The sequence below is a fragment of the Microtus pennsylvanicus genome, chromosome 5 (genome assembly GCF_037038515.1).
Source record: "Microtus pennsylvanicus isolate mMicPen1 chromosome 5, mMicPen1.hap1, whole genome shotgun sequence".
Lineage (NCBI taxonomy): Eukaryota > Metazoa > Chordata > Mammalia > Rodentia > Cricetidae > Microtus > Microtus pennsylvanicus.
In genome coordinates, this window is record NC_134583.1 from 105,692,065 (window position 1) to 105,719,935 (window position 27,871).

Consider the following 27,871-nt stretch of genomic DNA (forward strand, 5'->3'; position numbering starts at 1 on the left):
GTGCCTTTGTAGGTTTTCTTTTTTGTATTAGATATGTCAACATGTTTTTGTAAGATACAAAGTAACTTTTTTGTGAGAAGAATGCCTGTTTGGAAACACACAGATAACAGAAGGAAGGCCATTTTCAAGTGGCTGCTTAGGTCATGATTTGAAAGGATCTTATGGTTTAAAAGAAAAAGAAAAATCAAACATTTATAATGTATTGATTAATGGCAGTTTATCTGTTTCAAAATTAAAGTTTTGATTCAAAGAGTGTGTTGGGGAGTCAGGTAGGAGGGTGACACTTCTCTGTCTTGGCCATCTTTCTTTGAAATTATATGCAGATGATTTTGGTGTGTGTTTGTGTGTATGTACGAGATCTGTATGATCTGTATTATATATCCACAGATACACACACACACACACACACATTTTCTGATAAGGTTTATATAAGCTTGCATAAGCACCAGTTTTAGAGTCAGTGTAATCACTCAGGTTTGAGTGGTTTGTGTCAAAAGTGTCAATTCCTGTTAAGCTGGGTAAAAAGGAATTGCGTTTTATTCTGAAACATTTAAGAATTCAAGAATTAGGTCCTTAAAGTGGTATGGTGGTGCACACCTATGATCCTGGCTCATGGGAGCTGACATCAAAGGATCACAAATTCAGGGCCTGTCTAGTCTACATTAAGTTCAAGGTCAGCTGTGGCTATGAAGTCTCAAAAGCCAGAAACCAAACTAAAACAAAACAAAACAGAGAAACTGTCTACAGTAGTCAGCATACACTATAGCTCCTTAATGCTAAATTCTTCTGTGTTCTTACACCAGAAATAGATAATGAAAGAGCAAGCATTTGATATGATCTTAATCACTTTGGAGATGTGTGAGCTGGACCATCTTGGTGTGTCTTCCATAGCGAGGTGTCTCCTCTGAACATTTGCGTGGTCCTCTTTTAAAATACGAATTAATATTTCCTAGAAGTTTCTCTTGTTAGGTCGCCTGACCCAGTGGGTCATTTATCTAGGCTCAGCACTTTATTCCTCGATGGGGGGTGATCGGAGCCATACTAGTGGAAAAGGAGGAAGAGGTTGTGTTCAAGTGGAGGAGAAGGCAGTCCTGGTGTGGTCCCAGATGTCCCTGTCTGCGGAGCCCATGGGCATCTGTGTTTAGAACTCTGCAGGACGCGGGGCAGCAGTTCAATGTCTTACCAAATTTCTAAGTGCTCTTTTTTTTTTCTTAGCGAGCCTAATGTAGTGGGGGAAATAGATACAAGTAAGATACTTGGACCACATTCCAAGCCTAAACTCTGTTTCTAAGTTGAGAGTTTGTGGTAGGCGTATAGCATTCTTGTGTTTTATTTTAGACTATAATCTTAGTAAGTAGCAGGGTGTATGTTTATCTTGTGTTTTTGTTGTTTAGCAACCATTGTAGTACACACCTGTTGCTTAATAAGTGTTCGTAATTGGAAATTTGAAAAGGAAATAGGGCTCTTGAAGAGAACTAGGGTGAATTTCTCCGCACCCGCATGGCAGCTCAGAACCTCTGTAACTCCAGTTCCAGGGATGGGATGCCCTTTTCTGGTCTCTGTAGAGAACGAGGCACACACGTGGTACACGGCTATACACGCAAGTAAACACTCATATATGTAAAAATATAAAACAAACATCTTTAGGACAGACAGACTGACAGTCTCACTTTAAAGAACTGAAATCCCTAATGCTTAAAACTAGCTTAGGGACGGGAGAGACGGCTCCTTTTCCAGAGGACCTGGGTTTGATTCTCGGCACCCATGAGGCAGCTCACAACTGTAACTCCTGTTCCAGGGGATCCAATGCCATTTTCTGTCCTCCAAGACACTCAGGCAAGCAAAACACCCATACATATTTAAAAAAATTAAAACAGGAAAAAATAATATATACTTAGTCTATACAACAAAAATAAGGTAAAGTACTTATTATGTATGACTTAGCTGTAAGACCCTAACCCTATTCCAACGGATGTTTGTTGAATGGTTACTGTGTGTGAGTCAGTAGTCCGGGCTATATTTAGGACTAACAGGAGGCCTAAGGAATGGCAGCAGACCCACAAAGCTCAGCCCACAAAGTTGCCGCCTCCCATCTTGCTTCACTTTCCAGGTCTTTTGTAAAGTTAAGATTCTGATTCGAGGATCTGGAGGGATGGGTGGGCAGTTAAGGGCACATGCGTCTCTTACAGAGGCCAAAGCTCAGTTCCTAGCACCAGAGGGCTCCTCAGGTGTGCATCTGGATCCACACACGCATGCGTGTACATACACACACACACACTCACATATAGATGCACATGAATAAAAATAAATCTTTTTTAAAAAAATAAATGAGAAAAATTAAGAATCATACGGTCTCTTGGGACATATGGACATCACCAAACATCACAAGCAGATATAAAGAGAGAAAATATTTTAAAATAAATTATTGTAAAACAGGGCTGTTTATATTTCTCCAAAGACTAAGTTATTGTGGGTGACTCAGATTTCTAAAGAGCACGGACTTTGCCCCTCCAACTTATCTTTTCTATCCCCTCTCATTTACTGATATTTTCTTTCGAAATTTAATTTTGTACTTGGAGACTTCCTCAAGCAGTCTGTTGAGTACGACTGACTTTCTCTGTTGACGGAGGTTCATCGTCCCCAGTAGTAACTGTCCTATGCGACAAGGACCAGGAGACTGTTTCCCCAGCAAATCTTTTTCAGCATCACCCTTGAAATCGCTACCCTTGCTATAGGGATTTGCTTTTGATTTGCCCTCCAAAGCCATCCCCATGATGTCATCTGACTGAGGTGGTGGCTGGGGGAGAGGAAAGAGCCTTAGCTAAACTGACGGTATTGTATCTTGTTGTGGAGGTTTGAATGGGAATGCCCCCCGCCCCATAGCTCACCCATTTGGATGCTTGGTCCCCAGTTAGTGGAACTCCTTTGAGAGGGATCAGGATGTGTGGCCTTGTTGAAGGAAGTGTGTCACTGGGGGGTAGTCTTTGAGCTTTCAGATCAGAAGGCAGAGCTCTCAACCCCATGTCTGTCTGGCTGCCGCTCTGCTTCCCACCATGATGGCCATAGACTAACCCTCTGAAACTGAAAGCAAGGCCCCAAATAAATGGGACTTCTTTACAAGTGTTTCCTTGGTCATGGTGTCTCTTCACAGCAACAGAACAGTGACTAAGACGCTTGTTTATCTGTTTGTTTGCATTGGTCTTCTAAATATTTTGACAAGTGGGCGCAGCTCTAGGTTAAGATGTGCTGTCATGGCATGGCAGTTTTCCAGCGTTTCTTGGTATACCCGTATGCTCTATTGTGAGGTAACAAGATGGGAAAGCAACAATAGACAGAAACCTAAGTTCAAAAACATGATCACTGTATGCCTTTTTGGTTTTTTTCTCTGCTTGTCCATGAGCATAGACAACCCACCGCTTTTCTCTTTGGAACCATTCAGGTCTCAAACTAGTGAAATCTACAGAAAGCTAGTTCTTTTGGCTAGTGTCCACCTGTTTTCATTTTGAGGATACAGCTTTAGTCCTTTCTGAACAAAACAACAACATACCTCGATTTGCCTCATGGAAGGGTCTTGAGGGGAAGGGTCCAGAGATCGCTGTGTCTCCCAAGCGCCCAAGCACTGTGAGTGTTGGAGCTAAGTGTGTGGCTTAGCTTGTTTCCTCAGAGCAGGGAATACTAAGTACTGAATGGCTCAGTTGCTTCTTCGGACCCACAGGTACACATGGCAGAGATGAAGCACTGGCTCCCAGCCTCTCTCCCCGCAGTTGGCAGGCTGGGGAGTGGTTTCCATAGTGATGCTGTCGCTGTCCAAGGGGATGAAGAGTAAAGGTTCTGCTTCACCCAGGACACATCCAGAGCAGGATCTGCTCCAGGAAGACTAGGTTGTACTACCCCCTGAAGGTGCAAGAGTGTTTACCTGGGTGTCCTTTTCCTTCTGTGTTTTTAACTGAGTAATAAAAGTGAGTTAGAGGCCTGCTCTACATTAGAACTTGTCCCTAAATGTGTATTGCATAGCGTGTGTGTGTGTGTGTGTGTGTGTGTGTGTGTGTGTGTGTGTGTATAAGTATACATATACACATATATACTTCTTCACTGGCTGTTCCTTCCTTTACAAAGACAAGCTAGGATCAAAGGATCTAAGATGAATTTCTGACAGTTCTATTCTTTTAAAAGAAGGGATGGGTGTCACTTTGTGTGACTGCTTGCAGTACCCAGTATGCTAGTATGAAGTTGTCCCTTGCTGCTGGCCTTCATATGGAATTTATAAAAAGTCTAAAGTGATGTTTCTCTCTTTAATTATGTTCACTCCCGATGTTTTCACTGCTGGGCAGTTTGAGAAAAGTTCCTTGTGAGTCTTTCCTGGTTAAGATCAAATACACCTCTATACCTTTCTCTGAAGAAATGTCAATAAAGAACCGTCAGTCTGTTCTCCAGACAGGGAGAGGTGTGCTGAAGATCTGTTTAAAAAATTACCCTTCTGCTGCTTTCACGTGGGGCCCTTACTGAACCGTAAATTCTGAGGTTCAGTAGGTCTGGGGTATCGGCCCTAAACCATGGTTTCCAATCAGTTCTGACGGATGCAGGCACCAGCGGATCCCAAGCCTGTGTGACACAGCATGAGTAGCAAGTCACCCAGCTCTGACTCTGGGTGCTATTGTAGCTTCCCTGAGTGAGAGGGGCACGTGGAACCACCAGCTTTGAGGCTGGCTGTGATTAGGTGAGATACTACGGGGAGAGAGAAACCGCCTGGGAGAACATTTGACGTGCCTGCTCCTGCAGGGTTGGGAGTGGAATTCCCAGAACTGGCTCCTCGGGGGCTGTGAGGACAGGAATGCAGGGCAGAGGGACAAGATAAAGGAGGAAGTGAGATAAGGTCCCTTTCCCTCCTGCCTCCAACCTAGGGGTGGACTGGGATTGTGAACCGTCCCCTTCACTCTTCAGAAGAAAACCAGGGGATGCTTCTAAGTAGCTTGTGAGACTGTGCCACCCTTCACCAAGTAGCCTCAAGTACAGAGAAAAGAATTTGGACGGACCCTGTTCTCGGAGCCACTAAAGTGAACCAAGGGAGGATTTGCTCACCCAGCACTGTATCTACTTCCCGTGTCTGTGCTTTGAGGGTGCGTTTGCGCATCTGTGAGGCCACTTCCAAGATAAGTATGCATGTTAATATATTTTCCTCTACATTCCCCATCCTTTTCTTTTTCATTTTTTTTAAAAAAATGAATCTTTAATTTTCTGGCTTCAAACTTTTAAAATTATTTCTTTTGTGCATGGCACCCACGTTTGGCTATATTAACCTCTGTGTCCCGCACACTAATTTGAGATCCTGACATGATAGTTTAGCAGCGATATGTGTCTTGCTAGCATTAGTTTGGAGGTGTTAAGAGGCAGTTCTAGAATGTTCCTTGAGTCTAACCATGTTTTTGAGTGAGAATGTCCCCCTGCCTCAGGTTCAGTCTGCGTGCTTGGTCCATGACAAGCCTGGGGTAGTGAGGCACTCCAAGTAACTCAGGACGAGAAATTGAATGTTTTCCGTCCATTTGCTCCCCGTCTGTTGTGTACAGGAACTGAGGTTCTGAGGTCAAAAACTGGAGGGTAAATGCAGAAGCTGGTGTGGAATGGCTCAAACGTCACGTCAAGTCAAACCTAGTGAAAGCACGCTTGCTGTTGTTATGCAGAGAGATTTTTGGCGGATGTGCTCATCATGTGCAAAGCAATAAAATTAGGAATGGAGCTCAGTTCAGTTTCCCTCCCGTGCTTCTGGTTTCTGAAGAACAACACAATGGTATCCATGTTTGTAGGATATGAACAGCTTCTGTTTGTTTTTGTGTTTGTTTGTTTTTTCTCCTTGCTCACCCACCTCTTGGAATTTACTCACAGGAAATTACTGGGGAAATACCCAAAGCAGTCTATCAAAATGTTGCAGTGTGAAAAATATTCTAAGTGTGTAGTAATTAAGGAAGGTCAAACGAAATATGAAACAAATATGAAAAAATACTATGTAGCCATTAATAAAATGGTTATTGTCTTAGGTTGCTTGTATTGTGGTGTGGTGTGGTGTGGATGTGTATTTGGTTTTTTGAGACATGGTTTCTTTGTGTAGCCCTGGCTGTCCTAGAACTCACTGTGCAGACCAGACTAGCCTTGAACTCAGATCCACCTGTGCCTCTCAAGTCCTGGGATAAAAGACTTGCACCACCACGCCCAGCTACAATGTCATATATTATAGAGTAACATTTGCAGATAAACTCACGTGTATACAAGCACAGGAAAGAACTACACCAGGCATGTGTTCTCAGAGTTTCTATGCCTTGTGAGATGTTTAGCGGTTGTCTGTCCCGTGTTTGACAGGATGCCCTTGTTAAAGAGAGTGCTCTCTGTGTATGTGGAGACCGTGTGTGCACTTATTATCTGGATGGATATTGTGAACGCTTCTGTAGTGAGCATGGGGGCACAAATATCTCTTTAGGGTCCTGTTTCAGTTTCTTGGGCAGCTTTTAGAAGCGGGTTGCTGGATCATAGAGTAATTGTATTTCTTGTTTTGGGGTGGGGATGCTCCATAAAGTCTTCCATTATAATTGTACCATTTTTTTCAGTTCTGTTAATAGGGCACAAGGAGTCCTGTTGCTCTCTCTACATTCCCATCACTCATTATTTTAAAAGTCAGCCCTGCCACCACCAACCACTGATGTCGCTGGTGTTTCGGAGTTTGATGGGGAGTGTGAGATGATAATTCATTGTAGTTTTCATCTAGTCCTACCTGGCTTGGCATTGAGAACTTTCACCAGCTGTCATGTTATAAAGCACCTCCTTGGCTCTTAGCCTCGTTAAAGTCTCTCTCAAGAGAGTGGAAACTTGTTTGTTCTTGGGAAAAAACACACGCACGTGCACACACACCTAGGAGATTTCTGTTTAGCATAACTGAGCCTTTCTGAACCTGGAGATGGATGATAGATAGCTTCAAGGTGAAATCCTTTTGTGTGGTCCAAAGATCCAATGTCCTTCTCCTCCTGATGTTTTGTCTTTAAGATCTGTAGGCCTCAGAGACACAGGCATGAGCCTGTTCTGTTCACTCTGTAGTATCCAATACTATCTGTTGTCACATGCTGAGGTTTAATATTGATTTTAACAAACTTTTTAAACAAACCGCTGAAAGTCAGACTTCCTGGGGATAGCTTTCCTACCCCTGGGAAGCATTGTGTTAAAATCCCAGGCTCTTCCTGGCTCCGGGACCCTTGGAACTTAGCTTCTTCCTGGTGAATCTTCCTGTCAAGCTGTGGTGATAAGAACATCTGCTGTACATCAGGGTCTCCTAGCAACCTGTTAAAGTGCAGATCGCTGGGCGTGGCTCCTAGAGACCGGGTCCACCTCTAAGAAGACCTGAGGATTTTTGTTTCTTTATTCCTTTTATTGAAAATACTTTTCTCACATAATATACCCTGATTATGGTTTCCCCTCCCTCTGCGTCTCCCAGTTCTTCCCACCTCCCCTCCCACCCAGATCCCCACTCCCTTTCTGTCTCTCATTAGAAAAGAGCAGGCATCTAAGAGTAATATTAGAATGTAACAAAATAAAATATAATAAGATGAAACAGAAACACATTGAAGTAGGGCAAGACAAAGAAACAAGGAAAAGCGCCCATAATAACCCTAAACTGGAAGGTTTCTTAAAAGATTCTGGGAGGCAATGTTGTTTGGACTTCGCTCTAAGATAAACCATTTCAAGGTTAAAGAATCTGAGTGTGTGTGACGGCCCCATTTTATTTAGTGACAGTGGATCAGTTGAATAATACTCTTAGAGAACGTCACCGGATAATACAGTCCCAGAGGAAATAAAGGAAAACTTTTCCCATAGAGACATCAATCAAAACATTTTAAATCATTTAAATAGGACACATTAAAAGTCTTTCCAGGGACTGGAGAAATGGCTCAGTGGTTAAGAGCACTGACTGCTCTTCCAGAGGACTGGGGTTCCACTCCGATCACCCACATGTCAGCTCACAACTGTGGGTAGCTCCAGTTCCAGGGGGACCTGATAGCTCCACACAGACACACATGCAGGCAAAACACCAATGCTCATGGAGGAAAAGTAAGTGAGGGACTCGAGTTCTCTTCCTTCTGTGCTGAGGCTTGTTCTTTTTTTTTTTTTTTTTTTTTTTGCGTTTTCCAGACATGGTTTCTCTGTGTATCCCTGACTGTCCTGAAACTCAATTCTGTAGACCAGGCTGGCCTCAAACTCACAGAGGTCCGCCTGCCTCTGCCTCCCGAGTGCTGTTATTAAAGGCCTGTACCACCACCACCCAGCATTAGTCTTGTTCTTAATGTTGGACTAGGGAACAGAGGGAACAGTAGTGATATTTTAACTCACAAAGCACTGCCAGACAGAATTCTTTTTCAGCAAGAGCAAGGTGCCGGTAATCTGGCCATACTTGTAAGTCAAAGTTTAGTTCCTGTTGGGATTGCTTTCCCCAAGACAACTGCAGGGCGACCAGAGCAGGACAGAACATGCCACGTCATTGGGCTTGACCTGAGTCCTGGGGATGTTTTCTTCCTAAGTCAACAAGAGTGGAGAGCTGTTCCTCAGGGGAATGGGGGCGTGCACTTGTGACTACGCTCTATACTCTGTCACTTGTGGAGGCCAGAGAGAAGTTGGTTGTCACTATCCGGTGAACTTTCACCTCAGAAAGGTTCCTGGAAAGAAACCAGCGTTAGTTAGTGTACAGGAAGCCTTGTCTGTCCCAGCAACCCAGCTGGAGCAGAGCCAGGGTGGGGCTGTGAAAACATCTGGAGGCTTCCAGGTGGCGTTAGCCTGCCCGCGGCTCCTACACACTCTGGGAAAGATACGGGTGTCCTTTTGTAGTGTTGCTGATGGGTGGATGTAGATGAGCAATAGGGGTCTGTGAGTGGGCACGGCACACCCACACCCACACCCACTCTGGGACAAAGTGAGTGCATACGGAGGCAGATGTGACCGTGGGAACTTTTCACGTAAGTAAGGCAGAAAGGTGACCTTTGGGTGCAGCTGATCTTTAAGCATCTCAGGAACCTACATGTGCTTTGTTCCCGAAGAACAGACCTTCAGTCAGCTTATTTCAGAGAAGAGGGTAGGTGTGTGTCTCCTTTGGTTCAACAATCAGACTGGCTTATGATGACCAGGCAAGGAATGAATGAATGAATGAATTTATTCACTGGTACTTATTTTCTTTTCTCCTTAGCATCTGCATTTTAATTGGTGTCTGTGATTAAAAAAAGCACCTACTTAAGCCTTTTATCTGGGATTTACCCAACACCATGAAACGGCAACTCTAGCTGTGTGGACAAACATAGTCTAAAATACCCCAATAAGCAAACCCCAGCATTATTTCTTCATTGGAAATGAAAGCCAGTATCTAGATGAGATTTTAATTTATATTTTGATCCATAGTAAAGATTCCCTCCCTCTCTCCCTCCCTCCCCCTTCCCTCCCTCCCTCTCTCCCTTTTTCCCTCCCTTCCTCCTGCCTTCTCTCTCTCATACAGTAAAAATGATCTGCTGTAGAGGAAGGGGCTCCGTGAGGTTGGGCCATACTAGGTAGCATGGCTGCAAAACAGTAGCATCTGCGCCCCCCCCCCCAGCCTCCGCTCTCAGATGGTGGGAAGCCAGTAAGCATGGAGACCCCTGGGAGAGGGTCTGATCCAGAACGGTGGCCACACTGGCATGACATTTATTGTTGCCATTAATTAGATAGCTGACTGTCTTTGCAGAGTCTACAGGCATGTGTGGACAGTTGTATGTGATATGATGTATGTGGTAAGTTAGACGGGTTTTTGGAGGCTTGGTTAAAAGACTAACTTAAATAATTGAGCTGTGTGGTTTTTAAAATCGGAGCCAATGTATTTGTGTATCTGTGTGTCCAGTTGCTTTTGCTAGAATCTGTGTCTCCTTAGACCATCTGGCTGCCTAGCTTCATTTGTACTCCTTCTGTATAAAAGCGGTGTGCGTCAGGTTATCCTTGCACTGAGCCTGTGCGTCCCTGTGCAGGGTTTGAGAGGGACATCGCGTGTTGGTGCATGTACGTTCTCCTGTGTCAAAGCCTTGTGCTCTTACTGCTAATCCCATAAGCCCAGGGCAAGCGCTGCTGTATCCGCCCAGTCATGAAGCTCTGTGACTGGATCATCCTAAGCCTTTGTTACTTGTAAAACGAGGGAATGGATTTCAGCATTTGCAGGTTCTTAGGAGGGGAAAACAAGGTGAGAAGTGTGTTTTAATAAAAACTGTCCAGAATGTATCATAATGCCATCAATTCTTAAGATCTCTTCCAGATCTTAACACTTGGAACAAGGATCTGTATTACCGTAAATGCAGTCCCTCTTCTTCCTTCTCTTCTCCCTCCTCCTCCTTCTCTTCCTTTTCTATGGTACTAAGAATCAAGCCCAGGACCTTACAGATGCTAAACACACGCTGGACCACCGAGTGTTATCCTCATCATCAGCCCCGATGCAGTTTTAGTAAGCATTTTATTTTTTAATTTTTGTCTATTTTTATGTGTATCGGTGGTTTGCTTGCTTGTTTGTCTGTACACCATATAGGTGCAATGCCCACAGAGGCCAGGAGAGGGCGATGGATCCTCTAGGACTGGAGTTACAGATGTGTGTGAGCAACCATGTGGGTGCTGGGAATCGAACCTGTGTCCTCTGGAAGAACATCCAGCCCTGGTCATTTCATCATCACTTAATAAGATATGTTTTCAGATCAGCACTTAATGGTACACCATACACTAAGTGAGGTTTCTAATTTCAGAAATCCTAGCAAGGGATAAAATCATGTTAGCTGCAGTAGTATCATCAATGTTGTCCTTTGTCGTCATGGTCCCAAGCAATGTGATGGCAGTTGATGGTTTACAGAGCTGGGCTGCGGGTGCTCTCTCTGCTTCTCCAACTGCTGTCTTCTTTGGTGTGCTCTTCACAGAACTCTGTTGAGTGGCTTTTCATAGTTTGTTTCATTTCAGCTGATGTAAAGTACTTGTGAGGTCAACTCTTTATCTTGTTCACTGAACCACACTTGGGCTACTATGGAGATGATCTTCAGTACCATCCGGTTTCTGGAAATAAAGAGAGGAGGCACATTCTTTATTTTCTCTATCGAAGGATTTTCCCAAATCAAAAGAAATGCTTTTTGTAGGTAGCAGAAAGAAGCCGTGATTGCGCCACGGGAGTTAGTGGTTGCTACTTTCCTCCAAGGGAGAAAAGAAATGCTTTATTGAGCTGTAACAAGGGAATGGACCATGGCCATTCTCTGCTTTCTTCAATGGGCTGGTAAAAGACCGCATTTCATGAAGAAGAGCCAGTCTGCACAACTGGTAGGCCACCTGTCAGATGGGACAGTACCTGGGAGGGACAGATCCACAATTTACAGCTGTCCCAGTGCAGACACTGCCAGCTCCCACATCCCGTGACTGGGGGCCTTGTTATTTTATCTGTGACATGCTTGTAGCTCCTAAGTTTAGGCTTCCCTCTTGTTATTGTGTTCTGTTTTAGGAGAGGATGGGAGAGATCAATTTGGATCTGAGCTAAAGCTCTCCTGCCAGGTGAGAGAAGTTCAATAACAGACAAGTATGTGTGTGTGTTGGGCCAAAGTCTACGAAGCTTGGCTAGGAAGGCTCTGGGCACATCTCCATTCAAATACCTTGACACACACTTCGTTCACCCCTAACACCCACAGCTTGTCTCTTCTTGTCTTCTGTTTGCCCTCAGCAGGTTGAGTGCTGGTATTTACTAGCCTCTCTGAGTCGACACAAGAGCACAAACCTGAGAGGCTACCGAGGGGCCAGAAAACAGGCTTCGGCCTGAGGTTTTTGAGGTTTTCGTTATGGCTTTTAGAAATGTCATTAGTTGAACAATTCCAGAAACTTGGCCTCTCTCCTTGACCCCCTCCTGTCCCCACTCCTCCCCTCAAGTCTTTCCAGGCCCCACATTCTTTTATAAAGCCTTGCCCGGCAGATGTTGGTAGTCATTTCTGTTCTGGAAGAAAGCTTCTGTTCTCTGTGTCCCTTGCCTTTCAGCCCAGCCACCTCACACCCGTCACAGTTTATTGACTTGCAGGTTCAGTGCCCCTTGTGCCACTGCGTCAGGTGATTGCTTCTTACCCAGAGAGACCAGAGCCAGTTCACAGCCACTGGGATCCCGCCGGGAGGGGAAGGCTCAGAATCTGAGCACTCCGCTGTGACTGGGAGAGCATGGAGGACTTGACAGAAGCGGCCTTTGACAACAGCAGAAAGTCCTTTTGAGTTTGCAGCCATGAGCAGTGAGGACAATTTCACTAGCGAAGGAGCAAGGTTCTCGCCCTATGTGGTCACACAACAACAACCATCAACAGCCGTCTTTCCCTTCACACAAGTGTGACCAGCATCGTGTGTGCTCGGAAAGGAGAGGGATTCATATTCTTACATCTCCCCTTCAAAGCAAATAAAGTCCAAATGGCAAGAAGAGTCCAGACACTGGTTTATGGTTAGTATTGTTAGAGAAGGAACGAAGGAGCCAGCATCGTCCGCCAGTGCCTCTGCCAGGGGCAGCCACAGTGGATATCCTGGTCCATTTACTTCTGATTTTTAATTAAATGCACAAACACACTTTAAAACAAAAACAACTCAGCCTTGGGATTTGATTGGTAGGATTTATTTTTTTAATCAGTGATTCTTAAATCATGGCATTGTGTGGCATTTAGTGACGAATTAGATTTAACAGCCGTTAGAGATTAATGAACGTTGGCTGTCCTCAGCATTATCAGTTAATAACACATTGATTTTTGTAGTGGGTGTGTAGGTCTGTATACATACACATAATACTTGTTCATTTCAAGTTTTTGTTTATTTGCGTGTGTGGTGTGTGTGAACGCGTGTTGCCATGAGTGTGTGTGGCAGTCAGGAGACCACTTACTCTAGAGGCAGGGTCTCTCGCTGCTGCTGCCGCTGCTGGCCTGTGTACTCCAGGCTACCCTCTCCTGCCCCTGCCTCCTGTCTCACAGGGGCTGCTGGTTTTCTGAGACTCTTGATGTGGGTGCCTGGGGTTGAACTCAGGTCCTCAGGCTTGCGTGGCAGCGTTCTTACTTTCTCGGTCGTCTCGCTGGCCCTGTCTTACTTTTTAAAAGTCAACTTCCGCTGGGCATTTTTCATATCCCCAACAACCTCCATGCTTTCCGCTGCTGTGCTAGGATGGCATAGGTCTCTACTGTTATTTTAGTATAGTGTTGTTCCGGAGAAGTCGTTTGGCTTTTTGGCTGACAGCGCTTCACAGGGAGGTGTGTTTCTTCTGGCTTCGTAAGTCCAGAGTTAGGATGGACCGGCAGTGTTCTCGTATATAATTATTTACTTTCTTTGCCAGTTTTTTATAAAAGCATTTTCGAAAAGCAATAGTTAGAGCAGTATTTTTTTCCCTAGTTTACTCCATGCTTGTTTCAAAGTTTGTAACTGTTATATGTCTCGATGCAGTAACCGGAGGTAACTCTTAACAGAAAGTCAATGTAAAATCAGAAACGTGTTGTACGGCGTGGGATCCAGTGTCTGCGACTGCGTGTCCTGCTGTCTTTTGTGTGGTGTGGGATCCAGTGTCTCTGATGGTGTGACATGCTGTCATTTGAAGTTTGCCCAACATAACAGTGCAAGATACTGAAGGTTCTTAGCAAAGCGATTGCATAGAAGAAAAGTGGGACTGGGACAAAGACCTGACATTTAAAAAGAATGTATATGGAGTTTACCTTTAAGAGATCGAGCATCTATCTGGTGCAAGAACTGCTTTGAAGTTGCAGTCAGATAAATGAAATCATTGAACCAACTTTTAGAAAAGCAGATGAGCTTCAAAACACATATACACACATATAGTGAGTGTGTATATAAACTATTTCATATAATTAAAAAAAGTATAGAGGGCACTGAAGAGGGATATGTGTCAGGTGCCCTACTTCCTAAGTAGTCAGTGTCTGGGGCCAGTTTTCTCTCCCCAGAGTGTATTGGACACCCGTCTGGACACCGGTCGGCCAGTGGACATGTCATTCCTCCGCACGCTTTGGGGCCAGGCCTCGTGCAGCCACCACCTGGATCCTTAGTCCGTCTCTCTCCCTTCTAACTGCTTTTTGCATCAGCAGCCACCTCTGTCCACATGAACCAAGGTTTGTGGTTCTACCCACCTTGAACTTTCTGATGGGGCTCTCTCTGTCATTTCAGGTTGAAAACCTCTGGGAACTTGCTGTATGAAATTCTCTCAAATCCTCACTGGTTCCTGCGTCCGTTCTTGGATTTGAGCCAGCATGGCTTATACCACAAAAGTCAACGGCTATGGTGCAGGTAAGCACGCTCTGATGACAGAAGGAGGGAGGAAAGGGTATGTCTTGCTCAAATTACTTATTGATTCCTCTTTTAATAAAGGACAGATAATAGCAAGTGGCCTAGAGAAGTAGAATTTCACAGCAACTTTCTATCTCGTTAAAGTTGTTTCTTCTTTAAACTCGTAGAAGACTTGTCTTAAAACACACACACACACACACTTTTGTTTGTTTAGGGGGCATCAGAGGACAACTTTGTGGGGGGAGTGCTCGCCTTCCAGCATGTGCACTCCAGGCATTGAACTCAGGTGGTCAGTCTTGACGACAGGTGTCTTTACCCCACCGATCCTTCTCTTTAAGACAATCTTACCTAAAAGTTTCTGCTGATGTGTTGAGAAAGAAATGTAAAAATCTTGACCGTTGCTCTAAGCACAAGGCGCACGCACTCAACTTAGACTTCTCTCTGAGTAATCCTTAGATGAACGGCAACCAGTTTTGATCCTGAAAACCAGTTCCTACCTAGGAGGTTTGTATGATGAGACCAACCATGGGGATGCAGTGAACAGAAACATTTGTTTCCTTGTCCAGTGTCAGAACTTATGGTGTATCAGTAAATTCATAAGTCCAGTCAGTTCTGTTGGCTATGATTCACCGGGTGATCTTGTCTTTACTTGGTGGTGTGGCAGTTTGCAGCCTAAGGTTCTTTTATTCCCATCTTATGAACTCTTAAGTGCATACTACACATACCATAATGATACATCATCTACGGAATGGCCTTACTAGAAGGCAGAGGCAAGAGTGGTACCCATGCAGTGCAGATGGTCAAGTCAGATTCATGGCCAGGGCAAGCTGAAGCAGAGTGCACTGCCTAACCAAGTCCTCATGAGTGGCACCAAGTCCAAGCTGGGGACAGTCTGAAGTCCAGTGCTGATCGATCAGTTGGTTAGATGGCATGTCCCCGGGTGACACTCTCTCCCAGTGTTAGCTCTCCATCCTTTATGGTATCCAGGTGGGGAGGTCATATTCATCACCCTCCTGGTGTGCTCAGTAAATTTTAGGACCTGGCTTTTCTGTGTCCCCAACCAGCTATGTTAAATTCATAGTATCTCGTAGCTTGGTTGAACAAGTAACGTGCTTCCGGGTTCACGTTGTACTAGTCGTGGTATCTAAGATGGACGCTCGTTCTGACTCAGCATTTGATTGAAAGGGAGTCCACCTGTTGCTTCATACAATGGAGTCACTCTGGGCAAGGCGTAGCTAGTTTTATACAATATGGGATAACTTAGAGTAGAAGAACATAAGCTCAGTCGCCCCAGGAAGAGACTGTATGCTGTAAACAACCTCCTTTTGGAGTGTGTAACAGCTATAAGTTTGAATCATGAAGACTTGTACTCTTACTTTGGTTATTAGAGACCTGTGTGTATTGAATACCAGTTTGCTTTTGTAAGACTTGGGAGAAATTTGTAGAATAAATGGGGTGGGGGGAGGTTCATCCTATTAGTAGGTAACCTGCGTAATCAACATATGGAATATTAATTCCTCTCTGGAAAACTTGCTGAGTAGCTGCATGATTGACAGCGAGAGTTTCCCGCTCCAGAGCCTGACTGGAGTCCTAGCTTTTCTGACTCTGAGCCCCCTCACGCGGCAGCATGGTATGCAGGAAGGGCAGACACTCAGAGCCAGGAGGCTTCATTTGCGGTCTGCTTAGTCTGCTTAGCATTTGTACTCCCGCTCCTGTTGTAGAGATCTGTGTCAACCCCTGCCTCCCCACTTCCTGACCTCACCTTGTTCCGCCCTTGAGAGCTGGTGGTATCTGGTGGCAGCAGGAACTTTCTTCCCGACTTGGTTTCCTGCCTACTAGGGTCTGGGCATCAAGTGCAAAGTAAAGGAAAGCCCTCAGATTCTGTGTTCCAGGATGTGCTGGTATGAATGGTTCCTGGCGGCGTCCAGTACAGACAAGGGGACGAGAAATCCTTGCTTCTACTGGTATAAGCAAGCCTCCAAGCCAGGGTTCTCAGCCTTCCCAATGCTGCCGCCCACTAATACCGTTCCTCATGTGGTGATGACCCCAACCATAAAATCATTTTCATTGCTATTTGATAACTATACTTTTGCTACTGTTATGACTTATAATATAAATATCTGTGTTTTCCAATGGTCTTAAGTGAGCCTCGTGGAGGCGTCGTTTGACCCCCAAAGGGGTCATGACCCATAGGTTAAGAACTACTGCTTTAAGCAAATTATTCGTACAGAGTTGCTTAGTTAACACGCATGGATTTATGTGTACATGACACTCATTAGATACAAAGCAGAGAAGTATTGGACTTTCTAAAAATGAATTCAAAATCCTTGGTACTACTGCCACCCCAAAAATAGTTTTCCCACTTTCCAAATTTTCACATCTTAAATATTTTTGATGATAAAAAGGTTTTTCTCACCAAATCATGGTTTTGTGTGCTTTTCCGCTCTCGTTTTGTATTACACAAGAAATACGTGCCCACGGACCTATCAGGCAGTTCTCAGCCACCGGTAACTCCTGCTCTCGGGGCTCCGGATCCCTTTTCTGTTCTCTATCAGAATCTGCATTCTCTACATACTCACAATCATGATGAAAAATTCAAGTGATTCTTTTTACAAGTGAGTTTTGTGTGTTGGTTTTGTTGTCACCTTGACACAGGCTAGGGTCACTTGAGAAGAGGGAAGCTCAACTGAGAACAGTGGCTCCCTAAGTTCGCCTTAGAAAAGCCTGTGGGGCATTTTCTTGATGGACACTTGATGTGAGAGGGCCCAGCCCATTGTGGTTGAGAAAGTAACCCAGAAAGCAGCATTCTTCCATGGTCCCCTTTAGTTCCTGACTGGGGTTACGTTGGAGTTCCTGCCTTGACTTCCCTCAGTAATGGACTGTGATATGGAAGCGTAAGGCAAATAAACCCTTTCACCCCCAAGTTGCTTTTGGTCACAGTGTTTTATCATAGCAGTAGAAAGAAAATTAAGGCATTCTGTATGGTGGGGGGCAACTAGTGGGGACCGGTTACCGATCAGTCCTGTGAAACTGGTCTGGGTCATTTAGTAGAAGTTTTAGATGTAAGTTATATGTTTGCAGGTCCCCTTCCCCCAAAAAAATAAAGTCATGTTTATGATTTTTTTTAATTGCATTTCCCTTAAATATAGTCTCCCAATCCTTTCCCTAAAAATAACTGTTTGGGATTTATACAACATGAATAGGAAACTCTTTTCATGTTTGTACAAGTCAAGGAAAAGTGACCAATAGAAAGCACCACAAGATCAAATTGCCACTGCCAGGGTCTCCTATGGGCAGGGATGCTAAAATAGAGCATGTGTTTACACCACAGAAGGGCTGTATGTCTGAGGTTCGCGTTTAGCTGGTGATCTGTCTACTTCTGCTTGCTAAACCTGGCTAAGCTGCCCCACCCAAACCCTTCTTTTTGCGTCACCCTCCCGTCTGCACCAGTCATCCTCACGACACTATCTCTTTTTAGCAGAGCTGTGGCTACTTCTGTCCCCTGGCATAGTTGGTATGTACTCGTTCAGAACACGGCTAGTGCCCGCAGAGTCTGCCCTCAGGAGCCGGGCTGTCGAGATTGCCTTTGACTGTTCTGTGACTAGCCAGGCGGTAGACATCCCACTGGTTAGAAAGGTAGCTGGATTTCTTCGGGGTCTCGAAATGGGGACAGTCTGTTCTTCACCCAAGTTCCCAAGTCGTGTCATCAACTGGCTACACTGATTGATACCTCTCTAAACACTAATTAATGTTGTGAAACTTTAATTAGACCTTAGGATTCCTTTAGAAGCCAAATAACAAGTGGCTGATTTGTCAGATGAAGATAATAACCCGTGTCTTCTTTTCTTCACAAGACAGGTGTGAGGGGAAAAAATAGGCAAAGCTGTGAACTTTGCCTTGCATTGTTGTGGTTCTTCTGAGACAGGGTCTCCAGGCTGCCCTTGAACTCAGTCCTCTTTCCTCCCGAGAGCTGGGATGACAGGCATGAGCCCTTACACCTGGTTTGGGAGAACACATTTTAAGGCGCAAGTGCTAGGCAGATGTCAGGGGACAGGCCAGTTGTCCTTGCCCCGTCGTCCCTGTCCTGCTTGTGCCCTCATGTGGAACCCCCCCAGGTGCTGAGACATTGGTGCCAGTGTGTTCTCCTGCCCCTCTCTAACAGTTAAGTGGGATGAACGGGCGAGTGTGGTTCGGTGACTTTTCTGGCCACTGTTACCATCTTTGCGTTTGCAATTAGCTGCCTTCCTCCATTGTGGCTCTTGTCATTCTGGGTGTCTTTGCTCACATGTCTGCTTACTTGCAATGTCTGCTCACTTACTTACTGGCTGCATTAAAAATTTTAAATTATTGGAAAAATGCTCTGTGGTTCGAGAGTATTTGCTGCTCTTGCAGAGGACCTGGATTGGGTTCCCAGCACTCAGATGGCAGCTCACAAATCTCCGTAAACCAGCTCCGGGCTATTACCTGATCGATGACCCCTCTGGTCTTTGTGGGCACCAGGCACACAAGTGGTGCATATATATCTGTGCCAGCAAACACTTCTACATATAAAATAAAAACTTTTAACTCCATTTTTAAAAATTGATTGGATCGCATTCATGAATTTTTTAGGAAGAGAGAAGGGGGCACACTTACAAACCCATCCTATGTCTTATTTTCAGCGCTTTCCCTTCCCTGGTCAGGCAAGCATAGGGCTTCACTAAGTAAGCTTTCGTACATTTTAGTATGGAGTCCTTGGCTTTAACACTCTCTGTATTCTTCTGCCCAGTCTTCATGGAAAATGCTTTCTTTTTTTTTTAATTATTTATTTATTATGTATACAATAGTCTGTGTGTGTGTGTATGCCTGCAGGCCAGCAGAGGGCACCAGATCCCATTACAGATGGTTGTGAGCCACCATGTGGTTGCTGGGAATTGAACTCAGGACCTTTGGAAGAGCAGGCAATGCTCTTAACATCTGAGCCATCTATCCAGCCCCTGGAAAATGCTTTCGAATTCCTGGTACTCCTGGCCGTAGTTCTAGCAGCCCGGTTACTCTTCACTTTTTGCTGGGGTGTTTGGAAGGAAAGTTGCTGCATCTTCCCTTCCCTGGAGAAAAATGATGCCGCAAGCCGCCTCTTGCCTTGGCATTTTTCTCCTCTTCTATGATTTCCTGAGCGTAGTTTCACAGAAATGGGAGTTGAAGAGCTCAGCTTTGTAATGGCCTCAGTAACTGTCACGGATCTTGAATCTGCTTAGCCAGGGCAGTTGATTTGGCTGTGGATTTTGTCTCTATGCTGATCTCAATTGAGGTACAAAGGGCATTGATAAGGCTGGGTCAAGCAGACAGAGCCCAAGACTCCTGCAGAGCAGGCAAAGCTAGCTGTGACACCCACAGCCCACTCTGGGTTGTGTAAATATTTTTTCTGGGCAGGCGCATTTCTCAAACAGAACTCTGAGCCCACTGAGGGTGAGCCTAGCAGCTGGAATTTCAAGTTTAAACACCACTCTGCATTGACTAGTCTGCCTGGAATCACGGTGGTGTTTGCTGAGACCATCTTTAGGAAGGACACAGCGGAGCTGCCGTGTCCCTGAGGGTGAGTTCCAGCCCTGCCGTCTAGTTACTCTGGTCCCACAGGCGGAGCTTAAACGGCGTATAAACAATGCTATGCTCTGTGACTTCTGGGGTCTCTTGGTTCTGTCTGTAACGGGACGTTAGGTGGGTGTTCTTATTTCAACCCTGTATTTTCCCGTAAGTAGTGTCATCAGATTGTCAGAAAAAAGCCGAGGGTAAAAGTGAGTTTCTTAACATATAAATACAGGTAGGAGCAAGAGGAGGTCTGTTTTATATCAGTTGTCTGGCCTCTCTTCCCTCCTCTCAGAAGACAAAACCCAACTTGTGAAGTTCACCCAGTGAGCCAGTGGCTAAGGCAAGTCCGCCTTGTGTTGTCATTGACAGTGTATATAGTGTCTGGTCAAGATAGTGTGAGAAAAGAGACCAAGGGAGATGTACGTTAAAGGTTTCTGTGCCCCAATAAACCTCTCCGCCGACGCAATAATCCAAATCAGACCAAATCAAGCTGAATTAGAAAAAATCCAGGTTTAATGGATGCCAAAGCTCCCAGGTGGCCTTCCAGCATCTCAGAGAGGAAACTGGGAAAGGAGACCGGAAATCCATGTGTCTGTTCTCTGGGGGCAGTTTAAATACCCTGTGGGAGTGGTCTTGAGCATCTCTGGGATGTGGGGGGGGGGTGTCATCGTTTGGGGGGCTTTCTCAGAGGTGGAGTCTGGACTGAGGCAACTCCCAGGGAAGGGGCTTGGGATGCAACTTCCACCCAAACATTCCAGACTCTTTGGATATATGGATGCCAGGGGCTGGGGTGAAGCCTTAACCCAAACAGTATGTATTTCAGCAAATTTATTAATACCTGGGAAGTGTGATGGTTAAAAGCAAAATATCCTTTAAGATTGGGGTTTTGGTAATAGGTATTTTCTTTAATGCTAGTTTCCTAATATGCATGATAATGGTTATATTGATAGTTTACCTTTTAATGTGCATTGATGTGCATTGTTTAATTGAATTCCATATTATTTAATGCCTTATACTTCTCTATTGTACCATGAACTTCCTTCCTAGCATTGGGTATGTTATTGGATTTAATTATATTTACATTTCAGCTTTTAATAAAACTTATATATTAGTTTTATCGAAGGCTAATTTCACACCGAAGGTCACAAAGTAATTTTTCTTATAACAATGGTCTTTGACGAGGCTTTTTTTTTTAAGTCAAATAGTTTGAATTTTATAATTGTTAAAATGACAACACTAGTTACAAATAGGAGACCCTGGGTTTTGGAGTCTTGCCTGGGTGGCTAAACAGAACCCCAGAGTTGATGCCCACCCCTGGAGAGACTGTGGAAGATCTTCCCTGCTCAGGGTTTGCCTGTTGTACTAACGCTCCTGGCTTCAGCCTAAACCTGTAGCCAGCTTCCCCTTCCAAGCATTCTTTCTCCCAGGCTTGCCCAGTCTTAATGGGTTAAGCATCAGATTTCAAGCAGGCGATTAGGGCTGCAGCTAAGCCGGGACTGGTGAGTACCAGCCTCCTTGGGCGTAGGAAGGAGAGAAAAGGGCTCCTCCCGGGGCAAGGCCAGGAAAGCTCAGCTGCAGATTTCTACTGCGCTGACTCTAAGAGCCCTGGAAGCCAGCACAGAGCCGGCACAGCCCCTGCCACACTCCAGGACTCCCCACCGTGAGTACTGTCGTTTATTATGATTCGCGCCGTCTGTGCTGTCTTCACTGGCTTCAGTGGGCTGGGGAATCCATCCATGGACAGCTCACCTTTTCCAGGGCTTCTTCCTGTGTCGTGGAGACTTTCAGTCCATCTCCTCTGTACAGTCTCAGCGGTTTCTATGGGCTGGGAGGAGGATGACTGATAAAGTTCCAAGTCTCTGCTTTGCCGTTCTTTCCTGTAAAAAGCTGTTTGATTTGATCCGGCTTGAAGAATGTAAGCATAGTTCTTAGATTTGTGGAAGCAATAAAGTCCACTCTTTTCTGGAAAAAAAAATGCATTAGCATTGCCTAGAGTAGACGTCACCAATAAAAACTTGATTCCGGATCTGGAAATCAGATGTGGCCGGATTAATTCAAACTGCTGTAGCTAGAGAAGCGATTTGCTGTCAGACGTCACGAGTACTGTGTTCACTTGAGTTCTTGTTTGTCCTGGAAGAAAATTTTTCTCTCTAAGTGATCTCTTGTAGTTTGAATGTGTTTCCTGGGGCTGGAGAAATGAATGTCTCATCGGGCAAAAGTGCCTGCGTAGCAAACAGGAGGACCCGAGTTCAAACACTCTGAGGCCAAGCGTCTTGACTTCTCTGTGAAGAGTCTGAATGAGCTGTTCATTGGCTCATTCATTTTCCTGTTTGTTAGGAAAAATGTGCTCGTGTTTAGAAGACAAATTGGATTCATCTTTGGGGCTATGCAGTTTATTAGAAAGGCTAAAATAATATGCGGCCCATTTGTGTCTAAACACTGGTGATCTCAGCGGGGAGTACTGTTCAGACAAGTGGGCGCCCCACTTAAAAATAATTATGCTTCTATTTTGAGGATTTTTAAAAATACAGTGGCCAGATTCCTCATCGGAGCAGAAGTTAGAAGCAGTGACAGCTACGGTCCAGACTCCGTGCGATCCTCAAGTCTTCTCTCATCCATAGATAGAAAGTAGAACTATAGGCAGCGAAGTTTTGTCAGGGGCTAGATGTCTGGTTTGCAGGATTTAACTTAGCTGGAAAGTCAAGCTTCTGGAGTCCTTATTTTATGCAAGCCAGGTTTGAAGGATCCCTTGACAGTTCCTTCACCTGGATCAAGGGCTGTAGACTTTATTACATCTTCAGCATATAAACCTTTATTTATGGAGGAAATAAGAATTCAGAGAAGCAATTTGCTTTTAAAAGTCACAAGTACTGTGTTCATTGGAGTTCTTTTCTGTGACTTCAGGTCATCAAAGAAGGTTTTCCTCTCAAGTGATCTTCTGTATTTTGAAAGTATATTCTAGGACCGGAGAAATGTCTTAGATTGTAAAGTGCCCGTTGCACAGACATAAGGACCTGAGTTCAGATCCACGGCACCCACACAAAAGCCCGGGGTGGTTGCAGGTATCTATAACTCTAGTATGGTGGTGCAGAGGCAGGTGGCTCACTGGAGTGTGTTGGTCAGCTAATCAGTGAGTTCTAAAGACACAGCAGAGCCAGGCGTGGTGGTGTAGGCTTTAATCCTGGTGCTCAGGAGGCAGAGGCAGTCAGTGTGAGTTCAAGGCCAGCCTGGTCTACTTAGTGGGTTCTAGAACAGCCAGGGCTATACAGTGAGACCCTGTCTCAAACAAATAGCAGCAACAACAACATATATGTATGTGTGTATGTATGTACATATGTATATGTTTACATATATACATATATAGTGGAGAATGGTAGAGGGAGACACCTGCCTGGCTCCACATGTATATACACAGTCTGATGCATATAGGCACAAGAGGAAGGAAGGAAGGAAGGAAGGAAGGAAGGAAGGAAGGAAGGAAGGAAGGAAGGAAAGAAGGAAGAAGAGAGAGAGAGATAGAGACAGAGAGATGGGAAAGGAGGGAGGAAAGGAGGAAGGAAGGAAGAAAATTTAAAAGTCAAAATGTTCCTTGTTATTGTTACGGAAAAAAATCCTAAGATGAACTGCTCCGCCGGCGCAAAGAAATCCAATGAGGTCAGATTAACTGAGAGCACGGCAGGGGAGACAGAAAAGCCGGGGAGCACATGCAAACCCAGAACCATGCGTTCCTCCGCTGGGAGCCCACTTAAATACCCTGTGGGAGTGGTCCTGACCCTGGCATGCTGGGATTTGAAGTCCAGAGCAATGCAACTCTGAGGCCAGGGGGCTGGAATGGATGCCAGGGGCTAGAGTGACGCTCCCAACTTAACAGTTAGGTAGAACCAAAAGAGAATCAGTGGCTTCTGTATTTGTTCACATAATATTTGGTGGAATCGATAAACCCCATCATCTTTGCAGATAATTTTGTGAAAACATCGACCGAGCATACTTAGTCCACTTTTCCCGACCCTGCCCTCTTTTGAGCCCTTTCCTCTTGTCTGAGCCCATTAGTGCAGGGCATGCTGTTCCTCTGCCACGGGTGCATGTTAGAGTCTCCTACAAGAAAGCGGACAAATGCTTCAAGCTAGAAACTTGGGAGGCGGGGGTTGGGAGACTGGGCATTTCCAGCAGTTCACAAACCTAGTGCTTAGTATCTTTGTAGTACTAGTGGTGTGTGTCAGCCCTTACATCCTCTGTCAACCTCCTCTAAGTCCAGAGACCCAGCAAGGTACGACTGATTCTCTGCCCTGTATTTTTGATGGGCTAGGATGCTGTATTCCAACTGGGAACACACCAGGAAAACTTGGGGGCACAGCCTGCTCCCCTGCTCCCCTCCAACTGAAGACAGAGTTGGTTTGCCTTTCCATGCCCTGGCAGAGGATGCTGAAGTACTCGCCGGGTTTATGTAGCACGTCCCCTTGCTGGTGCCCGGCCTACAGTGGTGAATCAGTCCCATGATGCACTGGCATTTCCAGGGTGGAGACCTGGAAGTCTGTAGGCCAGTGGGGGAGGAGGCATGGCCTGCCTGTGAAATGATTCCAACCGTGTAGCTTACAGGAAGAAATTGCAAAACACGAAGTCCTGTGCCACCAGATTTTCCCACTAGTGCCAGGATCTGCCCAGATCTGCCCCAGGGACTGTGTGAGGAAGATGGCCCCAGTGTGTCATGAATTTTAGGTCTAGTCACCTCTCTGTGTATCCCAAAGGGCCCACAGGGAGCCCATGCTTCTCCCTCCTCCCACACACTCAGCAGTTGCAGAAACAGCTATAGACATTGCTAGGGCTTTATCTGGGCACCAGAAAATAGCGGCTGGAGTCCACAACGCCTCAGAGTACTGATTTGAAATAAAGAATCCCAAAATAGACTCCTAGAAGGTTAAAGGGATTTCGGGGCCAGAGGTTTCTCCCCTGTCAAAACCCTTGGTTTTCCCCAGAACGTGTGACACTGAGAAAGGAAACCTCGCATTAGTGGTGAATTTGAATTGTTTAGGGACTCATAGGCAGAGTAGCGGAAAATTGCAGCAACACTCGAATTCAGAAAGCTCATTCATTTGGTGGTTCCCTTTAAAACACCCGCTCAGCTGGGCGCTGGTTGTGCACGCCTTTAATCCCAGCACTCGGAAGGCAGAGGCAGGCAGATCTCTGTGAGTTCAAGGCCAGCCTGGTCTGTAGAGCAAGTTCCAGGAAAGGCTCCAAAGCTACACAGGGAAACCCTGCCTCGAAAAACCAAACTCGCTCAGAGATGCATTTGGCAGAGGAACACTGAGTCCCGGTTTGTGTGATGAGCCATCCTAGTCCCTGGAAAGGCGTCTCGCTTCCCTTTCTCACCAGGTTGTGGTTTTGTTTGGTTAGTGACGATTGGCACGATTCTTTGATTTTTCTTTCTCCTCAGATACTTTTTCCCCTACAAACTTTGGAACTATTTTCTTAACTCCAGACCTTTGTTTGGGGCCAATTCTGACAGTAGCCGTTGTCTGCTTCTCTCCCCATCAGTGTCTGAGGAGACCGCAGTGGGTTTTCCTGGGCTTGAGGTAGCAAGAGGCCAGACGACTGTGCAAGAGGGAGAGTCTCTCCATCCCAGTGCTGCTCCCCAGCCTGGGGCTTTGCTTGAAGCACTGGTCTCTGGACCTGAAAGCCCTTCCTGCATCTGTGGATACAGGCCCTTCATAACCTTCAAACCCCACGACTCTGCTCTAGAGTCTCAGTGGTCGTTGATGGATCCTGTGGAATTCATCTTCTTAAAATCACTTCTGAACATCTCTTTTCTTGATTTGACTTTTTATTATTTTTGATTATATTTGTCTGTGGGTATGTGCATGGAAGTACAGATAGGAATACAGAAGAGGGTGTTGGATGCCCTGCCGCTGGAGTTGCACACATTTGTGAGATGCCTGATAGAGCTAGTAACCAGTCTTCTGAAAGAGCTGCTAGGGCCCTTGACCACTGAGCCATCTCCAGCTCTTCGTCTTTCTTTTTAAAAAAAAAAAATAATTCCAAGAGTGTTTTGTATTTCTATCAAATGATTATCATCACCTCCTATAACTGGAGGTTTCTCTCCTGCCCTCCAGTTCCCAAATGTCCTCTATGAGACTTAATATTAATTGCAAATTGTTTGGCCGATAGCTCAGGCTTATTACTGTCTAGGTCTTACAACTTAAATTAACCCATTTCTATTAGTTTATATTTTACCAGGAAACTTGTGCCTTGTTACCTCACATCTTGCATCTCCAACAGTTTCTGATGTCTCCAGCAGCTTCTGGCATCTCCCTGACTCTGCCTTCTCTCCCCGCCTCCTGCTTGGATTTCCTACCTAGCTATATTCTGCATGGCTATTGACCAAATCAACTTCTTTATTAACCAATGGTAATAAGACATATTCACAGCATACAGAAGGGTCATGTGCCTCTGCTGTGTACCTCATCCCTCTGTTACAAGACTTAAGACTCATGTAATGGTCTTTGTAGACTTGTCCTCCCTTGCTTTGTGGACCAGCAGATTCCATGTTCAGCCACACTTTCAGTGCCCTTGCATTATGCTTGCTAACACCGGGCACATACTTCAGAGCAAGAGGCAGAATTGTGGGACTGAAATGGGCCCTGGCACTTGCCAGTCTGACATCGTTCCAGCCGTAGCATGTTGTCTACCCGCCTGTTCTCTGGAGTCGCTTGCTCTGCTAGTTCACACTTGGTCTGTCCACCTGGGTGAACCAGACAAGTGGTTGTCACCGTGTCATAGGCACTAGCTTCCATTCCACCTCTTGTTTGGGTTGCTGCTTTCTCTCCGTCCTTTGCTCAAAGGCTGGCTTCAGTGACAGCGTTGGGGAGCCTCTGGATGCAGGGAGAAGGGCAGAGTAGTGTGAGTATAATGAGCAGCCGTTCTCAGAAGGATTTTCTGAGGCTATTTGGAAAGTTCTCTCCAGCTCCCGTGACCTTTTTCTTTGCTCCTTTCACTGCTTGTTGACAGTCCAGACAGAGGGGGAGGAGGCGGACCACCAGCAGGGAGCAGGAGGCAGAGGACCAGCTGACTCCTCTGGCCAAGCTTATTTATTCTGGTTTGGTGGAGCCCTTGGAATTGTGGGTGAGACCTGAGCTGGGGACTCTGAGAGTGTGGTCTGCCCTACTTCTGTCCCACTATTCTCTTGGCATAGCGTCTGCACATCTTTTATCAGATGTAAGGAAATAAGTAGTCCCTATTGTTGCTCATTCACAGTCTACAGCCTTGTGAACATTTAAGGTTTTCATCCCCTCATTTACTTCTGTGCCCCACAGGAGATTCTGCCATTTGCCCTTTGTTGTTGTTGTTTTGTTTTGTTTTGTTTCTCGAGACAGGGTTTGTAACAGTCCTGACTGTCCTGGGACTCTCTTTGTTGACCAGGCTGGCCTTGAACTCACTGAGATCCGATACCTGCCTCTGCCTCCCAAATGCTGGGATTAAAGGTGTGTGCCACCATTGCCTGGCACCATTTGACCTTTTAAAATACCGATTTCAGCCAGGCCTGGTGGCACAGGCTGTAATTCCAGACACTGAGGAGACTGGGACTTTAGGATTGCAAATTGAAGGACTGCCGAGGATACCAATTGAGTTTAAGGCCATTATGGACAACTTAGGAGACCCTGTGTCAAAATAAAATATAAACAGAGGGCTAGGGATATGGCTCAGAGGTAGAGTGCTTGCTTGTAAGGTCCTTAGTCCCCAGTGCTGCCCAAAGTAAAAAGATAAACTACAACTAAAATGTTGATTTTTAATCTTGACTAGACATGGCCACATCTCTCCTTTAATCTGATGAGGATAATAATGGGGGAATGGACAGTAGAGTGTGTGGAAATCCAGTGTGACTCCAGCTCGGGCCTCTGCTCAGGGAAAGCCATAACAAAACAAACAGGCTTCTCATTCTTGTCTTTTCAGATAGGACAGTGAGATAGTGTCCTCTTCCGCTGTCACTCTCGTG

The 27,871-nt window shown here is 45.4% G+C and overlaps 1 protein-coding gene across 3 annotated transcripts in view; it reads left to right on the plus strand.

The window, feature by feature from the left end:
• Window positions 1-27,871, plus strand: part of Kank1 (KN motif and ankyrin repeat domains 1) — a 183,034-nt gene that overhangs the window by 111,194 nt on the left and 43,969 nt on the right. For 2 of the 3 annotated variants that reach the window (XM_075973753.1, XM_075973751.1), the window contains exon 3: window positions 14,197-14,316. In XM_075973753.1, the coding sequence (XP_075829868.1) occupies window positions 14,280-14,316 (37 nt within the window). In that variant the 5' untranslated portion in view covers window positions 14,197-14,279. Of the gene's footprint in view, window positions 1-14,196; window positions 14,317-21,391; window positions 21,545-27,871 lie in introns of those variants that run through there. The other variant, XM_075973754.1, reaches the window with a different exon arrangement.